We start from the raw sequence: 19,550 nt of genomic DNA, 5'->3' as shown, positions 1-19,550 counted from the left end.
GGCTAATGGCAATCAAGACTGGTTTCAAAAGGCACTAATGAGCTACACACAGTTTTCTTGTTCTGATTTTTTAAAAGTGCTTTTCCAAGAACAGGCTGATACAGAATTTAAAGAAAAAAATAATAAAGCAGAAGACACATAGCTCACTGGACAACAACTAAAGGCAAAGACTGACATCCCTGCTGATTACAGCCTTTTCAGGACAGAAATTGCAAGCCAGCTGCATGAAGATGCACAGCTTTAGTGAGAGCAGATTACGCATGGATTTCCTTTCATCTCCTCCTCTATGCCTTTTAAAATGGCTGTAGCTGTTTCAGATGTGGTGAACACAGACCTGCATTTACATCTGAGCTTAACCTGACTTGAATTAAATGTCATCTAAGGCAGCCGGGTAAGAACCAGGCATTGCTCTCCCAAAGGTCTTTTTTATCTGTAATCCAGATGCCTAAATACATAATCCAGATACTTTAACACATGCCACAGCTTTCACAGTAAGCAGAAAAGACTGCTCTCTACATGGACCAAGAGGTGAGACAGCATTATTGTGTAAAAGGAGACAGAAGTTTCTTCCAGGGACTGCAGACAGCACAGACTACTTTCTAGCGCATAGTAAAATTTCCATGGCACATCGTTGAACCACAAGGCCTCAAGGAGACAAGAAATAGCGCAAATTAACAAGATAGGTCTTAAAGCTGCAGGGGATAGTCTAACAGATTCAAAGTGCAGTACTTCTCCTGACGGTTTACACTGGGTTCAACAGTATGGGCAGTCAATTCAGCTGGACTATTCACAACTTTTCCGACAGGGTCATCAGCAGCACCAGAAGGTTCAAACCAAGGAGGGTGTTTCACAGAGCATTTAGTCTAGTTGGGGAATTCCCTGCTGCAGGATGCTTTGGGCGGTAAAAGCCTGCACAGGCACAGACTTAAGAGGAAGCCAAGGGAATTAATGGAAAAGAAATCTATTGAGAGTTGCTAAAAACACAGGATCCCTGCTTGGTTCCAGGAAACCTCCAAGTTGCAAAGTTGCTGGAGCCATGAAGAGCACTCAGGATTCCTGTACTCTTCCCTATACGTGCACTGAGGCCACTGCCCCAGTATTGCCGTTCTTGGACAGAAAGGTGAATGGTTCCCAGGTTTAGCCATGGGAATATACCTCCAGCACCCATGGCTTCAGAATTACTTAACTCAGAGTGTGTCATCTTCGGATGTTTTACTTTTACAATCCCTGCAATGCAGAAGTGTGCTGGGTATTGAAAAAGAATCAGCAGAATGCGGGTGTTCTGTGAAAACCATCACTAGTAAAGGGCCGAGCTCCAAGCTGACTCTTGCAAGCACTGGTGAGAACACAGAATGCATCCCAGCAGTCAGGGAGACAGCTACATCTTCATCTTCTAATACAGATCATGACACAAAGAGATCACAGACACTCATGTGCATCAGGCATATCTGACAGCTGAGCAGAGCCACTTGATCCTAGCATTAATCACTGCTGCAAAACTGTTGTTCTCAGAGTTATTCTAACATATAACAAATTAAACAGCTCAGTTCAACTAAGCACAGGCTTTTCTGATTTCCAGACACTCAATTTTCTGTTTTCCAGTTGGTCTGCCCATATGTACCACATTTTTCAGTCTGGGAAAATCTGTTTTAGCTGCTCCAGTCAGCCTAGGGGCAGGAAAAAAGGAGTGCAATGCATCCCAAAGTGCCATGCCCAAGAAACTCTAGAGCATATCATCGATTTGTAGAGGCACATAACCATAAAGATAAAAAAGAAAAAGCCCATTGCAATAGTTACATGAAACATGGTGTGCTGTATTAGCAATCACTGCCTTTTCAACACTAAAAGGGCCAACCAAGTTCAGCTAAAAATTTATGCATTTTAATTAAACTACATAAATAAGAACATCAAGTAGCAACGTGTATTTCACAAGTTTGAACTTAGCTACATATCTGAGTTCTTTCGCACCTGAAACCACAGGAAGAGGCTCAGCAACACTACCAAGCATTTAACAACCAGGTTTTGTTACAAGCACTTCAGGACTCACTCGGCATATTTGTAGTGCCATTCTCCTGTGACTGAATCCTGATCGAACAGCTTGCAGGTCCACTCTTCACCCTTAAGTTTCCTCTCTTTGGCACTCTTTCTCTGAGCTTCTTCCAGAACATATTTCTCTTGAGTAGCTTCTGTTTGGTCTTTATTATTTATTGCTTTTGTCACTTGTTGCCAAAGCCTGACAAATGAGCAATACAAAGAGTTACAATCTCGTTGACAGAAATAATTGCAAACATTTCCTTAATGACAGGCTAAGTAAACGGACCAACCTCTAAACAGAGTATTACCATATTATAATATATGTTTTATCAACATTTCCATCAAGACTTTCCATGATTGTAAGGTTTGTAAATAATGACCTTGTATTTAACGGTGCTGCTTTCTTGTTTTACAGGCCAGTATCAGCAAACACAGGAAAGAAAGAAGTCATAATTTGTTCTTAATTTGGAGAAGATGAGGAGTTTTATTTTGTCAAAATAATTATACATGGACATGGTTCTAAAGTGAACTTACTTCTCTGACTCAAAGTCATCCTGCTCTTCAAACTTCACTGTGTATCTAGGTAATCTGCGCTGCTTGATATCAGATGTTGGGTTCCAGAATGTCTCTGAAACATCTGTCTTCTTGTCACTAATAGTAACTTCACTGTCCTGTAACATATATAAATCAGTTACCTTAAGTGTACTAATCTCAAAGAGTGTCAAAATAACACAAAAGGGAGGAATAAGCAATTTTTTTTGTAGCGAGAATTTCTGTTCTTTTGGATGCACGTAGAAAAATAATTAGATATGCTAACTTTAAAATTCAATTTCTGCACTCTGTGCTAGTTCTGATTTGGAACAGAGATGCAATGGAATCATTACCACATCCAAAACCAGTGGTGCCAGTGTCATCTCACCACGAACTGATCAACTTTAAACATTTCATACTGGTGCCACAATAATTCTTCATAGTACTAACACATATACTAAAAATATGTGCTATGTTCACAAGCTGAAATGTATTTTCTTCATAAACTACTCAAACATACACAACTTTTCCACTTTTTAACAGTTGCAAATAACACTGTTGATTTTACACTTTCGTGAGAACTAACTATAAAGAGATAGTTTCTATGAAAGTGGTACTTCTTTGTTTTCTTAATACTTGAGTCTTTTTTGTAACTAAGTGCTATTTTCACCTGTCTCAACTATCAGCCAGAATTATGAAATACCATTGCTCACAACTTACCCAGTGACCCTCTAAAATAGCCAGAACTTCTTTGCCAAGCTTAATTTTCCCTGATATTTGGTTAACACTGTCGTTGTTACCCAAAAAAGGCTGCAAAACAAAAAAAAATGCTTTCATGTTTGTTTTAACAGCAAATTATTTTTGTATTTATGTTTACTATTAAGGAAAACCATGCATTTATGAAATATGATGTAAACAGCCCTGATGGCTTTTAACATTATAACGTCTGCACATTTAATCCCCCAAACAAGTCTAAATCCACAGTAAGTTGTTCTCTCATGCTGTATTTTCATAAAAGATACGCTGAGTAAAAGCATTTTCTAAGAAATGTGGAAACAAAATGGAAAATAATGCTGAAAACAGTGACACAATGATATCTTGCAGGAAACAGTCATTTGCTACAGTAATTTCACCACTTTGCCAAGGACCATTTGTTACTAGATATTAATTCTTGCAGAAGCAATAACAAAAATGATTGCCAGGGATTTGCTTCGACTTTTTTGATAGTCTGCACATGTATCCTGTGGGCTGATGAGGCAAAATATCAATTAACACAGCCTCCTAACTTTTATGTTTGCCCTATGATTTCAACTGAATACAGTTTCCCTCTCCACATGCACACTTCTCCTTAAAAACTGTTTATTCGTCTTTAAAGCAGTTTCTGCCTCAAAGAGGGCAAATGTATTTTTCAGAAGTGCAAAGCATCTTTAAGCAGTTTGGAAACCTTCATTTAGCTTTTGTGAGTGGTGAGGTGCTCCTACAGCAAGCACAGCCTCCAAAAGCAGTCCATGTAAACTGTTGCTTAGCACTGGGCAGGAGGCTGATTTAAATGTTAGCCAAAGCCTTCGCATCATCTTTATTCGAGGTGTAGTGAGCAACTTAAATTTTACCCAGCATGGAAGAGAGGAACCTAGGTCTGAGTTCTCCTCCAAGGGCTCTTCAGGAGTTTACAAAGACCCTGAACGTTTTTAGAGAATTAAAAATCACCAAGGTATATTAACAACAATACATAAAATACCTGAATGAGTGACCAGATCACTAAACACTTGCCCTGTTCTTACACTTTTCTAGACACATACTGTTGGCCCTGCTGGAGATAAGACAGACCGTTGCTTTTTCCCCATAGAGCTGTCCTCAAGATTCATAAAACGAGCAATATGTTTGCATCTCTTAGCCACAGAGATGAAGACAGCAATGTAAGTTTCAGTCAAAACCTTTGGACCCAGAAGAATACATTAAAAAAAGAGATGACAACAGAATTCCTTTTTTAAAAAGAAAAACAACACAAAACCAAAACAAACCACAATTTGCTAGATACATGTAGCTGGATATGTAGCAGTTAAAATAAAAATTTCTCAGTTTCCACAAAGACAAAAAGACAATTCCATATTACATCAGATCGTATCTAAGGAGTGACCTAATAATTTTTTTTCATTATCATTATGCTCATTCTTCTTCTTGTGCCCACTCACAGCATTTACTAACCTTGAGTTTGAATTCAATTGTTGCACTGTATCCAGTTTTCTCACAGGTGATGTTGACTGTTCCCCCAAGCTCTAAGGTCATTGTGCCATAAAGAATCCCTGCAAGAGAAAAAAAAACAGCCAAAATCAGTGTTTATAAGTAAGACAAAAACCCCTAAGTTCTTTGGGCACAAAATTCCTGGAATAAACATGTCTGTGCCAGAGTAAACATGATCTTTTCAGGTGACCTTTCCTAATGATAAGCATGATCTTTCTGCCAAATAAGATAACCCAAACAGAAACAAAAAAGATACAAGTGAATTACAGATAAGCAGGAAAAACAGCTTATTAAGACATGTCTTTGGAAGCATTTGCTGCAGGCTCTAGCAGGGTGGTATTTAAGTCTTACTGGAGAAGACTGGAGGAGGGAAGCTTTTGAGGTTAAATAAAGACAGGAAAATAACTATATGACAAAGAGAGCAAAGAAAAACTTCACTTGAACAGAACTCGTATGTACAGTCAGACCACAGGTGAAGACAATCATGGACAACCAATATCAGACAAGATCGATCATCTCTCTAAAGACTTTTGGAAGTACAAGGTTGACACTGCCAAGTACACTTTCTTTCTCATGATAACTGAATTTCCATCTGCAATCCAGCTTTTTTTAACACTGAATATATTTTACATACAGTGGATGCATGTGCAAAGATGTTTTTTGGACCATGCACATTCTCCTTCCCTGCATATTCTTCTCCCTTTCTCCCTCTCTATCAGCTTTATTAGCCACACTAGTTCTCCTTCCCGTTTCACTTGAATATATGTTATGTGCTTTTCTATTGTTAAGTATTATTCTTCTCACCAAAACCACACAAAAAAAGAAAAATCCAACAGAGTATTAAAAGTATCCATGAACAACAGAAAGAGAAGAGCCTACCAAACCAATGTCAAATTACCTAATTCTGCAAACTCATTTTCATACATTTTCATACATCTCAAATGAAGTATAGTTGCTGACTATAAGGCTTCTGAAAGAGAATTCTGGCAGAGAATACATGGGTAGGTATACTTGAATAAGTAACAGTTTAAAAATCAGTAACTCTGCAATGTATTTTGTGCTACTACTGACCTTCCAGCAAGCTTTACAAACTACTGACTGGTTTCCCATAGTGAAACTAGAGACAAACGGTCATGATTTACACTCAGATCACACAGTGAGGTATAGATACTACATTACCTTTTATGTTTACAAGAGGAAAATAATGGAAAAGCTCAAAACTGTTCCTTAAAAAAAGCAACTCAAACAGTAAATTACTGTCATGTAGTGACAGATAGCTATATATATACTTTTACTTTTTATGAAAAAAATCCTTTTCTGTGAAAAAAATAGATCATTGCTTAAACAACAGATGTATTTTTCTCCTGATAAAATACATGTAAGCCTAGAGCCACCAATGTTGCCAGTGTTCAGAACACTCTTCTCAGATGACGACTTTGAATCCAACACAGTATACTATTTAGAATAATGAACTATTTACAATAATAAACTTCCGTTCTGATAACTTTGCCATTTAGAGAATGAAAAAACCCACTACCTTTGCAATGAGCATATGGCATTGTCATTACATAATCTTCTCCCCTATTAAGGAATGTTAGCCGTCCTTCTCCATCTAGTATGGCAGATAATGAATTCCCTGAAATTCCAAGACAGAAAATCACATTTCTCACCCTGCAAGACAACAGTTGACATTTCCTAATAACTGAGCAATAAAATTAAGAGTATCAGTATATTTAGCATTGCAATCTATCCTGTCTAGTGAAGCCATTATAATACACATCTCCAATTAAAAATTAAAATACTCTGAAAACAGAAATTAATATTCTAAAGACCAGCAGCAAAACTACTAGTAAGGAAATGATAATAAAATGATCATACCCCTGATTGTTCTAATAGCCTTCTTTCATCCACAAAACACAGCTCATCTGCACCAATTTTACACTTCTCAGTAAAGGTACAACCAAAAACCCCCATTATTTACCGTAGAATTTGGATTTGGCCAGAATGCTACCACTAAGGCAAAAACCATCCTTGCGGTTGCTAACATAGAAGGCAGATATTGGAGGATGATGGGATACCTGTTAAAAAAAAAAAACACTTTTTTTTTTTCTTCAAAAAAGAACACGCAACATAGTATAAACATCGAGCTATAATAATGCAAAATTCAAGCTGCAAAAATCACATAACAGAACACAGTTAACAGATGTAAAATGTGACTATAATCTTTAAAGATAAAGAGCAAGCAAACATTCTTACTGAATTTCAAGAGTGAAGAAAATAAGCACCTGACTTTTACCAAAGAAAGAGGAAACAAATGCTGGAAACACCTTTCCCTCTGTCTCTCTAGGAAGGCACACTAAAAGAGACATCTGTAAAAGAACCTACGCTCATCAGAAGAGCTTTCAGGATACTATTAATATGCTTAAAATGCATTTTCTGAAATTGCCATATCGTCTGTCTAGCACAAAAATGTGATATATGTATTTTTCTTCAAAGTATTTGTGCTGGTTATTGCAGCTACCTGTTCTGCAATGTAAAAAGTCTTGCTATTTGTCCTTGGATGAATCCACATACAGCGGAAAGTCTCACCAAGTATAGGATTGTATGGCTTTTTCAGTCCCTAAACAGAAACAGAACATAGAGTAACCACACAATGCAGGTAACAGAACTTACAAAATATCTTCAGTGACAGACTGATACAGTAAGATACACACACAAAAAATCATAATATATATGCTGAAGCACATGGTACTTCATTCCATCATTTGAGTATTATGCTCAGTTGCCCTGCTCTTCATTCCAAGGAAACTGGCATAGATTTAGTGTACCTGCTAACTATTCCAGGCTACATATAAAGACAAAAGAATATAAGAATTTTTGTAGAATTATTACAGACCTTTTGCATGAAGTTAGGTAGTGAGTACTTTCTTCTTTCAATATTGTTTCCCACCAACATGACTATAAAGAATATTTAGCGTAAAGCTACATGAAGTGTGGAAATACTACCGCTCCAACTGCAGCATGTTATCACTCAAGAATGGTAAACACAGAACCGGCTCAACTTTATCACAAAATGTTCAGTTCAACTTCTACTTCAAGGGGAAAAAACCCCAACTGAATATAGTCTATTTTAAGCATGGTCAGGGATCAAAAAGTTCCACAATGTATTTGCGTAAATAATGAGTATCACAGAATCACAGAATGTTCGGAGTTGGAAGGGACCTCTGTGGGTCATCTAGTCCAACCCCCCTGCTGAAGCAGGGTCACCTACAGCAGGCTGCACAGGACCTTGTCCAGGCGGGTCTTGAATATCTCCAGAGAAGGAGACTCCACAACCTCCCTGGGCAGCCTGTTCCAGGGCTCTGTCACCCTCAGAGGGAAGAAGTTCTTCCTCATGTTCAGACGGAACTTCCTGTGCTTCAGTTTGTGCCCATTGCCCCTTGTCCTGTCGCTGGGCACTACTGAAAAGAGTCTGGCCCCATCCTCCTGACACCCACCCTTGAGATATTTATAAGCATTTATTAGGTCCCCTCTCAGCCTTCTCATGTGCAATAATATAATTTAAAACCAAAAGCTTACTCTAGCACATCCCTAAACCCTCAAACCAGACACAATGACTAAAGTAAGACAAAATAATATGTGAGAGGACACCTTTGGCTTTTTGTAGAATCCTGACAAATACCACTTCACTACTTTTTTCATGCGGTTGTAAGCGTTCTCTTCAAGAGCAGCTCTATGAAACAAACAGAACACACAGATCAAGTATCAATACTGTTTCAGTTATAACATGCTACTAGTCAGTGTCATCTATCTTTTATCTAGGCGTTGAATAAAACAAAGTTTTTGTGATTTGCGGTACTGTAAAACTTTCAGCCTGACTGCATCAAAGTTTTCAAATAATTGTCTGAAAATGTGAATCAAAGAAAAAATCAGAAATGGTATTGCCATAACTGAGTCTGTTCTTTGTAACACTAAATCCTGTTCCACCCCCACCGACATTCTTCCATTTATAAAAGGTACTGCTTTAAAGAATCAGCCTCCTCGCATACAGAACTTATTGTTGAACAATATTTCAATTTACGGTCTGTAATTCATTAGCTACATTTGAGCAGGCAACTATAAATCTGAATGGATTAACACTGTATTTAGAAGATTAACGGGTACTGTTTTACGTTTTAAATATGCCTCCTAGAGAAAAAAAACAAACACCTAATTTTGAGAAGTCTTCTAATCAGTCTCCAAAAGCTAAACCAGAAATGTCTGCGACACTGTTGCTGTTACTAAGAGGGGCCAGACTTCAAGATGTGCCATATGAGTTCTCAGGCAGTTAGCTTTCGGAAAACAAGGATATCTGGTAACTGATACGTTGTCAGACAAACATTCAAACTCTAAGTAGTCTACGAGGTTGTTTAAGTAGACTGGATCAAACATTTCGGTATACACTGTTACCCCATTTTCGTTTTAAAAATGAGAAGAACGAAAACCAGAGACAGGATTGACTCACTCGGACAGAAAGTCTGCATGGTAGTAGTAATCAGACAGCTTGTCCAGGAAAGAACGCGGTTCCAAGATAAAGGTAGGCAGGACAACCTTGGACAAGTCCATCCCTGGCCGGACTTGCTTCAGCAGTGTCCAGATCAGACTTTTGTTTTCTTCTGACACTACTTCTGTCTGAGCAGCCTCCCCTGCCTAGGGTGAGCAAAAAAATGCTTACAGAAAGGAGAAGGAAAATGATCCTCCAAAAGACAGGTCAAAACATCCTAAGGATGTACTGAGAATGACAAATAGATATTTCAGACGAAAGACTCGGAGAAGCTGAAGCAACTATGGGAGAAAAATCAAGTTTCTCTAAATACACTTATGACATATCTTCAATGAAGTATGACAGACATACTATTCAGCATTGGAAACTGCACTTGTTTTTATCAGCCCTAAACCAGAAAAAATTGAGGTAGAATGTTGTTCAGAAATCCTCCCTTAGTCCTTTTCTGGGCATCAGGTATGCTACCCTGTGTTCTCACGTGCAGGACTTCTCAGTCAAGGGCTGTTCATTCTACCAACTTCTCTCCACCACAAAAGTTGCCACATTCATGCTTTTCACTGCCTTGACCTTCATTAAAGAAAACCACTACTTAGGGGTAAGTGAGCAAAACCAGCAGCCACACTCCAGCATGCTCCTTTCTGTCGAAGAAGAGGGGAGATATTCTTCCTTACAGTTTCTGAAATCAAAAGCAAAGGTTCTGGGAAAAGCATCCCTCTTTCCAGAACAGTTCTAAAATGCATACTCAAGAATTTATTGTTAAACTCCTCAACTTTTCCTGAACTACTGCTTCTTCTAGAAACAATACTAGAAAGCAAGAAAGCACGAACTATTTATGTCCCATAGGTTTGGAAAAAAAAAAAAAAATCAAATCTCATAGTTAGCACTTGAGAAGAGAGGGGAGATTTGTGAAAAAGCTCATCTCAATTTCTGTTACTAAATTTTTGGTATCTTTAGAGCAAGTAAAACATACAAATCCCTATCATATTTGCCTGTGCAGATATGGAAGACATCCTGCAGCAGTGGAATGGCAGCTCTGGGGCACCATATTAGAACACAAAGTGACATAAGAAACACAGCAAGTGTTCCACTGAATTCTGCAGACTCCATGTCTGCTTCACTCTTCTCTTGAGTAGAAAAAGAGGTGTCAGCTTGCATTAAAACATTCAACTTGAAGGTTTTTACTTGAAGAAGAAGAAAACAGGAGTAACTTAATAAAAACCAAATAGAAATAACAACAGGACGGGTAGACATGGTCAACTTCTGCTGCAGGTGGCCCTTTCAAACTGAGCACCTTCTGTCTGTGACCTCTGTCAAAACCTCAGACACAAGCACAAGAATGGCAAAGCAGGGCAGAACATGGGTGAACAGCACTTCCCCCCCCCCATTATTGCTGAAAATATGAAAGCCAATCCTGCAAGTCAGCTTTTAAGTGTAGTCTGACCCCTAAAATATCAGCTTTCTATTTGGAGAAGCTGCTTGCTCACTATTTCAACAGCACTTTTACCTCCCCAAGTTCTTCATGACTCTGTTCTAAATAAGTAGTTTCCCTGATATCAATTGGTTCTGGATCGACGTAAGAATCGTCCTGTCGCTCCGATGTGTCACTATCGCTTTCTTCGCTTTTCCCCAGTCCGTCATTATCGGATTCCTCGTGGTCATGGTCATTTTCCTTATCGGATTTGTCAGAGTACATATCTTGATCTTTAAAGTGATGCCTTTCTATTTCACTGTCATTTAACCTACAAAAAATAAAGGCTAAATGAATCTTCAACTTCATACAATAATTTCATCTTTCCAAACCAGGATCTTAATAAAATACACATTAAAATTGCCAGTATCAAGCCTGACCTGGCAGCAACGTCAAACTAGCTTCACTGGAAACATACATGATGTACTCTTCTCACTGAAGTGTCAAACGTACACAGTTTAGAACAGTTCCATCAGAACACAACGGTGTTCTATTGCCACTGCCTGACCAATACAGGACTGACCAAGTTAAAGAGTGTCATTAAAGACATTGTCCAAATGCCTCTTAAACACTGACCGGCTTGGGGCGTCGACCACCTCCCTAGGAAGTCCATTCCAGTGTTTGACCACCCTCTCAGTAAAGAAAGGCTCCCTAATGTCCAGTCTAAACCTCCCTTGGTGCAGCTTTGAACCATTCCCACGTGTCCTATCACTGGAACCCAGGGAGAAGAGACTGGTGCCTCCCTCTCCACCTCACCTCCTCAGGAAGTTGCAGAGAGCAATGAGGTCGCCCTTCAACCTCCTTTTCTCCAAACTAGATGAACCCAAAGTCCTTAGCAGCTCCTCACAGGACAATCCTTCCAGCCCTTTCACCAGCTTTGTTCCCCTCCTCTGGACGCATTCAAGGACCTTCACATCCTTCTTAAACTGCAGGGCCCAGAACTGCACACAGTACTCCAGGTGAGGCTGCACCAATGCTGAACACAGCAGGATAATCAACCTCTTTTGACTAGCTTTTCCTTTGTGAACCCATGTTGACTGTGCCCGATGACTGCACTGTTCTCTAAATGTCTTTCAATAGCACTGTCCTGGGTTTGGCCAGGACAGGGTTAATTTTCACCGGACTCCAGGAAGGGGCACAGCCGGGGGGTGGGGGCTGACCCCACCTGGCCAAACAGAGCCCGGTATTCCATACCATGTGACGTCACGCTGGGTTCCGGGGGGGGGGGGGGGGGGGAGGGGGGGGCGGCGCGGCGGGGACTCACTCGCGGCTCGGGAGCGTGCGGCGCCGGTGCGGTCCGAGAGAGCGGGTCTGTTTTTGTCGTTTTCTCCTTATCTGTATCGTTGTTGTTCCTGTTCCCTCTGTTTGCTGTTCTGTTAAACTGCCCTTATCCCGACCCACCAGTTTCTGCCTCTTTCTTTCCATTCTCCTCCGCACCGCGGTGGGGGGAGGGGCGGCCGCGTGGCGCTTTTGTTGCCGGTGGCAGCCGAAACCAAAACAAGCACCCCATATGATCTTGTCCATAATTTTGCAGGTACTGAGGTTAGACTAACAGATCTGTATTTTCCCGGGTCTTCCCTCACGCCCTTCTTGTAAATTGGAATAACGCTGGCTAGCTTCCAGTCAGCAGGCCCAGGCTCCCAAGACATTCAGTAGATGACCGAGAGGGGTCCTGCCGTAACGTCCACTAGCTCCTTCAGTACTCTGGGATGAATCCCGTCAGATACAGTTGGACTCTTACAATTTTCAGTGTCCACAAATGGAAAGTCACTGTTCCCACAGTCGCGGTCCTCCAACTCAGAGGACTGGGCACACCCCAAGGTCTACCAGTATTATCAAAGACCGAGGCAGACAAAGCACTGAATACCTCTGCTTTTTCTTCATCCCTCTTTTTCAGGTGATCGTCTTCAACAAATGTTGGTCCAATGTTTTCCTTGGACCTCCTCCTGCTATTAATGCACTTAAAAAAGCTAGCGTGCAGTTGAAGCTAAAATTGCTTTCACCTTTCTTCTCCCTCTCCTGCCAACCCCATTAAAAGTAGGCCGGCAGGTTTTGTTGCTTAGTTAAGCACACTAAATACTCTTAGAATATGCTATATCCAAAGATCTACTTAATTAAACCATTAGTCTTAATTAAGACTTAACAGTTGTAGCTAATTGCTGTGATTATAATCTGGGCCAGCTGCTGATATTAAACTACTATTCATGAGTACAGATCTCCAGCTGAATTGTACACAGCAGTTTTATTGTTTCCATGAGATAACAGAAGGAGCAAAACTGTAGCTGAGCCTGCTTGGTCATCTGGATAAGGCCTTGAATCTGGGCTGGGGGCAAGAAGTTGCCTTCTCTCTGCATTTCTCAGACTATGCCAGAAAAAACTGCATTTCTCCCGGTCCAGGTCTTCTGTCTCAAATACAGGAGCATACTCTTAATGGCAGTACAATATTCCTGCCCACCCAGAAAAGACAGATGGGCAGCTAAACCTTCATGGGTGGGAGGGATTACTTGAAAATTTATGTTGACCTGAAAGTACATCAAATTGGTGGAAAATTACTGAGAGAAACTGTGCATAGCGCAAGCTTCAGACCCAGTTATTTCAAATAAAGTACTACATCTTTCGTATTTTCTAATGCAGTTTGGTACCACAATTGAAGTGTTTGAAAACACCATTCATTCATCACCATGCTTGTTTAATAATGTATTTACATAAAAGCTCATGCTCCCAAAATCTGTCTGAAAGTATTTATTGAAATAAACATGGAGTTACTCAAGGGCACTGAGACACTAGATACCAGGTGATACCAGGTAATTTCAATTTTTGTGCATTTAATTTAATATAATAATAGGGTGACTGAATCATTATTCATCTATCTGATGATTCAAAGCTGAGGCATGCTGAAACCACTAAAATAATGGTAGGATTACTCATTTCTTTAACCAAAGTATAGCAATTTATAGTCACATCTAGTGACTTTTGTCACATGTACTAAACTTATTTCCAGGTGAAGCTAACAAGACAGACCAGCTTCAAGATACAAAAAATTAAAACTTTAACAGTTTAACTGAATACTTCAACTTACTGATGTGACTATACTCAACCTTGGGTTCCTTGGGCCAAACTTTCCTCTGTATCCGCTTCAGAAAAGGTTTTTTCGTTTTATCCCCACACCGTATAAAACACAGTGCAAATAAGGCATATAAAGAAAATTCAGGAGCAAAAAGAACTGCAACCTTAGAAAGAGATTCTCCCTGTAAAGAAGCTATGACTACAAGGTTCTGCCAAAAGGACAATCAAGTTTAGTAATTAATTCACTTACGGTAAGTTTTCTCCACTGTGCAAGTTGTTAGCACGAAGCAGACCATAGAAAGAGACATGAGTACTGTCTGCTGAAGAGTTCAAATCGTGTTCTTTACCTTCTCTAATCATTGTACGTTTAAGCAGACTCGAACATTTCAGTGCCAGCTCCAAAGCATCCATCCAACACCTGCCTAAACACAAATTTACTGTTAGACTAAAGATTATGGATTTAACTGAACTATACAACTTCCATCTCCTAATTTCACAGTCCTTTTGGGTCTTCTTACATTGCCTCTGAAGACACACTTCAGAGTTCTTCCATGTTACTTGCACTGGATTTTATAATCTGGTGGGGACATGAAAACAACTCACAACTACCCAGCTCTGGTACAAGGGATGCTTCAGGGTAGGACAAGCAAGGTAAATCATGATTCTGTCAGAGCACATTCCAGCATTTCTTCCTTAATGCAAGTGTGGTTCCATTCCAGCCCTGACTGTTGAATTCCTCCAAAGTTGCCTACAGCCCTGCTCTAGTTTGAAGACTAAGTAACTGCATCAGTTTGCAAAATCTGCTCGTGTAATACAATAACAATGTGGAAAAGGAGCTATAATGATAGCATATAAATGCCATTTCAATATAAAACAGCAGACATTCTAATTTTTTTTTTTTTCAAAAAGTAACTAAACAAATTTATGTGTTCTTTCCGCTCCTTATTTCTGCACTTCCTTGAATCTAATCCATTTTTAAATACAGAAGGCAAATAGAGTCCTATTTATAAAGTCTGCAGGGGTATGCTTAATTAACCAGTAGAAGGAAAGCAGCTACTGGAAAGGTTACGTAACAGTGTTAAATTTTGTTTCCACATAGTAGCTTTTGAAGATGGTTGCACTGGCAATGACCACCACCTTCCCAGTGATGAAGCATGTTACAAAACTGTATTTTGAGGAAATTTTTACTACTAGAACTCTGTGCAACTACTGTGTTTTGTAATAGATAAATGCTTTCATTAGAAGGTACGCCCACACTAGCACTTTAGACGTATATTAATATAGTTAAATCTGAAATAAACCTTTCTCCCTCCTCGACCCAGCCAACACAAGGCAACTGCAAGGAATTCAATGAGAGTTCCTACTGATCAAAGTTTTCCTTGAATAACAATGAAAAATACTAGTACCAACACAACTGAATGCACTAAGTTAAGGGTTAACCGTAGCAATGATCAAACTGCAATCATAGTGCTGTAATAGGCATGGTGAAACAACTGAAGCCATCTCTTTCTAATAACCAACTGCTGTCACTGTGGAAAAACACAGAAATGTCTATTTACCATCTGATTCTGAAGCAGCTCGGATGATCAAATAACTGCTGGGCAACGGCTGAGTTATAGAACCAACTGCTTCACCTTTGGGACCCTTGAAATACACAAAACAAGCAACAGCATCAGATATTTTAATTCAGTTTTACAGTTCATCATTCAGTGTAACAACAAGCTGACACACTGCAGGGCTATTTACTGTCACTCAGCAACATCTAATGAAGACATGAATGGAAAGATGGACAGCCCTCTTTTACGGGATTTCTTCTTCAAAGACTTCATTCTAAGTATAGCTCCCAATTCAACCCCATTTTAAAAAGAACGGTCTTTGGGATTAAAATAATTTCTGGTGTTTTTTTTTTTTTTTTGTAAATCAGATTTGTCACAGTAACTTGGAAACGCTCTGCTGATGCTACTTATAGCAAGATGACAAAAGCATCAAAAGGAACACCACGGGGTGTCACCCTTACTGTCTGGGGATTCCTACAGATAGGTGTACACAGATCACAAGGGACAAGCTACTCCTCTGCAGCTCGGTATTCCAGCTGAAGAGGTAAGATTGAAAGCAAGCAAAACAAAAGGCATGTCTGTGGGATGGTTTAAGAGAGCTGATTTACAACAAATGCTGCCTAGTAGAAGACCCCACATTCGTACAGCAACTGGCTCCCCTCCAGTCCCATTGCTCTTGAAGAGAGCAAAGGTTCCTCTCAATTCTTACGAGGATGCCATGGTTCGCAGCACAGAGAGACACGAGGGCAAGCCAAACCCCTGCAAAGAACAGGAGGCCCTCTTCAGTGATCCACTTCATGCCTATTTTATATAGCAACGTGTTTGGTGTCTCAGCAGCATCCTATGCTCCAGAAATGCATGACTTTGGCCTGTCTTCAGAAGACAGATGAGTCAATCGATATTTAAATAAAATGGAAATCTGAAGGGTGGGTGTCAGGAGGATGGGGCCAAGCTCTTTTCAGTGGTGCCCAGTGACAGGACAAGGGGCAATGGGCACAAACTGGGGCACAGGAAGTTCCGTCTGAACATGAGGAGGAACTTCTTCCCTCTGAGGGTGACGGAGCACTGGAACAGGCTGCCCAGGGAGGTTGTGGAGTCTCCTTCTCTGGAGATATTCAAGATCCGCCTGGACAAGATCCTGTGCAGCCTACTGTAGGTGACCCTGCTTCGGCAGGGGGGTTGGACTAGATGACCCACAGAGGTCCCTTCCAACCCCTACTATTCTGTGATTCTGTGATTCTGTGAAATAACTCCTCCCACCCAAACACTGTGGATGGCTATAGGAACCCATTAATCCTTTCTCCCTCCCTCCTTCCCCTTCCACCTCTCTACCTATCCAGTAGTCAATTCCACATGATATTTAGGTGCCTAACTGTAGGCTTGGCATTTAAGTAAGAAAACAAAAAAGATGATGCTGCCTAGGTCCATAAAAGACATTTAGATGCTTAAGACTCCCTATAAAGGGCATCAGCAGGACACCATGACATTATGTTCAGCCAAAAGACAAAGAGAGGATGTCAAATGCCAAAGTTTAATTTTCACTATTTCACAAATTAAAAGAAAAAAAAAATCCAAAAGACCTTTCCATTTCTGTTAAGCTTCATTTTGGAATAAAACATTAAACAACCATTTTAAATCCCCTTCAAAAAAGGTTTACCTATGGTAACTTTAAGACAACTGACAGGCAAAGAGGGCTGTATTAAACATACTTGAAGCTATCATTGAAAGCTGGGTTAAGCCTGCCTAACGGATCAGTTAACACATTTTGCTCTTGACCGATTTCCCCTAGAGAAGACTAATGAAAAGCCAGTACAAGGCTTAGAAGAGGGAATAGGAAAGCCAGCAGAAGTTTTGAGCAAAAGCAGATAAAGGCAGATATTTTGGAAGCAAGCAAATGAAACAGCCAGAACGTTTCTGAGGGCGAGAGGCGGGTAACAAGAAGTCTTGGTGGCACTTAAGTACCAATACAGGCAAGCTAGTGCTGGTGTAAATGATGTTCAGAAACTCCCACACAGTCAGCATGGACCAACAGCAGCTTGGGGTGTTAGAAACAAGACTCCAAACCTCAGTCCCCCTCTGAGCGAGCGGAAAGGTGCTCCTACGAGAAGAGCTGGGTGAAGCAGCAACAGAGGGATTAGGAGAGATCCCCACGCGTGAGCAGCCCTGGCCCCGCGGGCGAGCGGGCAGGGCATAGGTCTCGCTCCCACCAGCCCCGGGGAGGGAGAGCACCGGGCAGGGCTGGCAGAGGGGACTGCAGTACCGTGTGATGGCACAGCCATCCCAAGTCCTCGGAACTCTCAGGTCACAGGACGAGGACTAAGGGCAGACATCTCCCCTTTAGGGTTATACTGTAGGCGTGCAGGGTGCACTACTTACTCTGTACCAAACAACTATAATTTAGAGACGAAGTGTGGTTTTGGTGTTTGGTGTTTTTCTGTTTTCTTCGTTTGTTTTTTTTTTTTTTTTAATGCAAGAAAGCTATACTACCCTGGGTGCTTTGACAACGCACTGAAACCAAATGAATAATTTGCAGCAAACATTTAAGTAGGTTGACTTATTTTGGAATGACTGCTCGTGGATCTTGATTTCCTCTAATTGATTATTGTTCCAAAAGCACTCGACATTTTTCTTTGATATCACTCATTACGGCTTCAAAATCCAGTTTTCAGCTTGTTAGTGTTCTGTACAAGAGAGACATTAGTTTCCATTTGTAAGGTGACTTTATTTGAAATGTCTGTTCTTGACAGAATGACGGTACAACTACTCCAATATAAGATAAAGGGCAAGTTAAAAATTCCACTAGATTAAAAAACTTTGCAGTTTACATCCTACAGAATATTCATGCCAATAAAACTCAAATGCCATGAACATTCAGAGAAAGCAATAAAAACTGATAAGCAGTCACACTTGACTAAATTTACTCTGAAAAATTATTTGCAGTAACTTTTCTAGTTACTAATTTTAGAAAACTGGAATGGCATCAGGACCAGGCACACGAGGAAGACAGAACAAGGCGCAGTGCATCAGCTACCTCAGAGTGCAGGAGGAACACCAAAGACCACAGCAACAGGCTTAAAGGAGCATGTGAAGTGACTGGCCACAAACTACTGCAGAAGAGAATTTGCAGTCTGCCAGGACACACTACGGGAAGCGTGTTCGAGTGAGAAAATCTTCTGCAGTACTTAAACATGTGTAAATGTTTCTTGCAATGTCATCTTCCTGCACTGACTGCAAACAAGGCTCATTTTGCCTTAGACTTTCGGCTCGTTACAGTAAATCTACTCTGTAAATCAGTCAATTGCTATTGTGCTTATGAAAGTTTGCCTCATGATAATAAATCTGTAACTAAGATGTTATCACTGACTAGGTACACAAGGCAAAAAAGGGTTTCAAACTTCAAGGCCTTTCATCTAATTAAATCCAGTAATTCTCAACTGCAAATAGCCATACCAAAATGAACAAACGCCACTCCAGCTCTCAGCACATTTAGAATGGACAATATCAACTTGTTCAGGTTCAACATTTGACCTACCTTAAAAAAGTAAAAATCTGGTGGGGCATGTCCTCTAAATTCTAAATATCTAGTTAAAAAAACAAACAAATCCATTTCGCATTGCCAAGCAATAAAGAAATATAAGACTGATTTGTGATCTTCTGCAGACAGGCCACCACTTTGCAAGGTATGTATACACGATCATAAATAATTAAATCACATTAACACCAAACCCTATAGCTTTGAACAAGGATATGAAGTTTGTGTTCTGCAAATCTGAGATCACCGCTAATTAGCGAAACCTTCTCCTAAGCAATATCAAAATAAAATTGTTCATAAGCAACTACAAAAGATTTGATCTAAGTTCGGTAAGTGTAGATAACGCTGATAATGGTAACAATTCAGAAAGACCGCAAACAAACACCAGGAATTATTCCAGCTGTCTGACTTCCCAGTCTGAGATAAGGAAGACAAAAATGAATGCAGCATATTCTACAGATGTGACAGTACATCTGCTTCAATTTATGATTCACTGGACACAATCTCACCATTAGTATCTATCTGAAGATGTACGTTGCAGGGGGCATAATTAACTTATTATGACAAGGGTCCTAATAT

The 19,550-nt window shown here is 40.2% G+C and overlaps 1 protein-coding gene across 6 annotated transcripts in view; it reads right to left on the bottom strand.

Moving 5' to 3' along the window:
- The window catches only part of OSBPL8 (oxysterol binding protein like 8), a 101,947-nt gene that overhangs the window by 4,162 nt on the left and 78,235 nt on the right, over positions 1-19,550 (bottom strand). For all 6 annotated transcript variants that reach the window (XM_075429581.1, XM_075429585.1, XM_075429584.1 and 3 more), the window contains 12 exons: positions 15,443-15,527; positions 14,134-14,305; positions 10,854-11,088; positions 9,311-9,495; positions 8,458-8,539; positions 7,328-7,426; positions 6,788-6,884; positions 6,344-6,442; positions 4,771-4,868; positions 3,286-3,375; positions 2,569-2,705; positions 2,048-2,233 (listed from right to left, as the gene is read on the bottom strand). In XM_075429581.1, coding sequence (XP_075285696.1) covers positions 2,048-2,233; positions 2,569-2,705; positions 3,286-3,375; positions 4,771-4,868; positions 6,344-6,442; positions 6,788-6,884; positions 7,328-7,426; positions 8,458-8,539; positions 9,311-9,495; positions 10,854-11,088; positions 14,134-14,305; positions 15,443-15,527 — 1,565 coding nt within the window. The remainder of the gene's footprint in view (positions 1-2,047; positions 2,234-2,568; positions 2,706-3,285; positions 3,376-4,770; positions 4,869-6,343; positions 6,443-6,787; positions 6,885-7,327; positions 7,427-8,457; positions 8,540-9,310; positions 9,496-10,853; positions 11,089-14,133; positions 14,306-15,442; positions 15,528-19,550) is intronic.

This window comes from Opisthocomus hoazin, chromosome 8 (assembly GCF_030867145.1).
Source record: "Opisthocomus hoazin isolate bOpiHoa1 chromosome 8, bOpiHoa1.hap1, whole genome shotgun sequence".
NCBI lineage: Eukaryota > Metazoa > Chordata > Aves > Opisthocomiformes > Opisthocomidae > Opisthocomus > Opisthocomus hoazin.
This window is presented reverse-complemented; position numbering and strand designations above follow the sequence as displayed.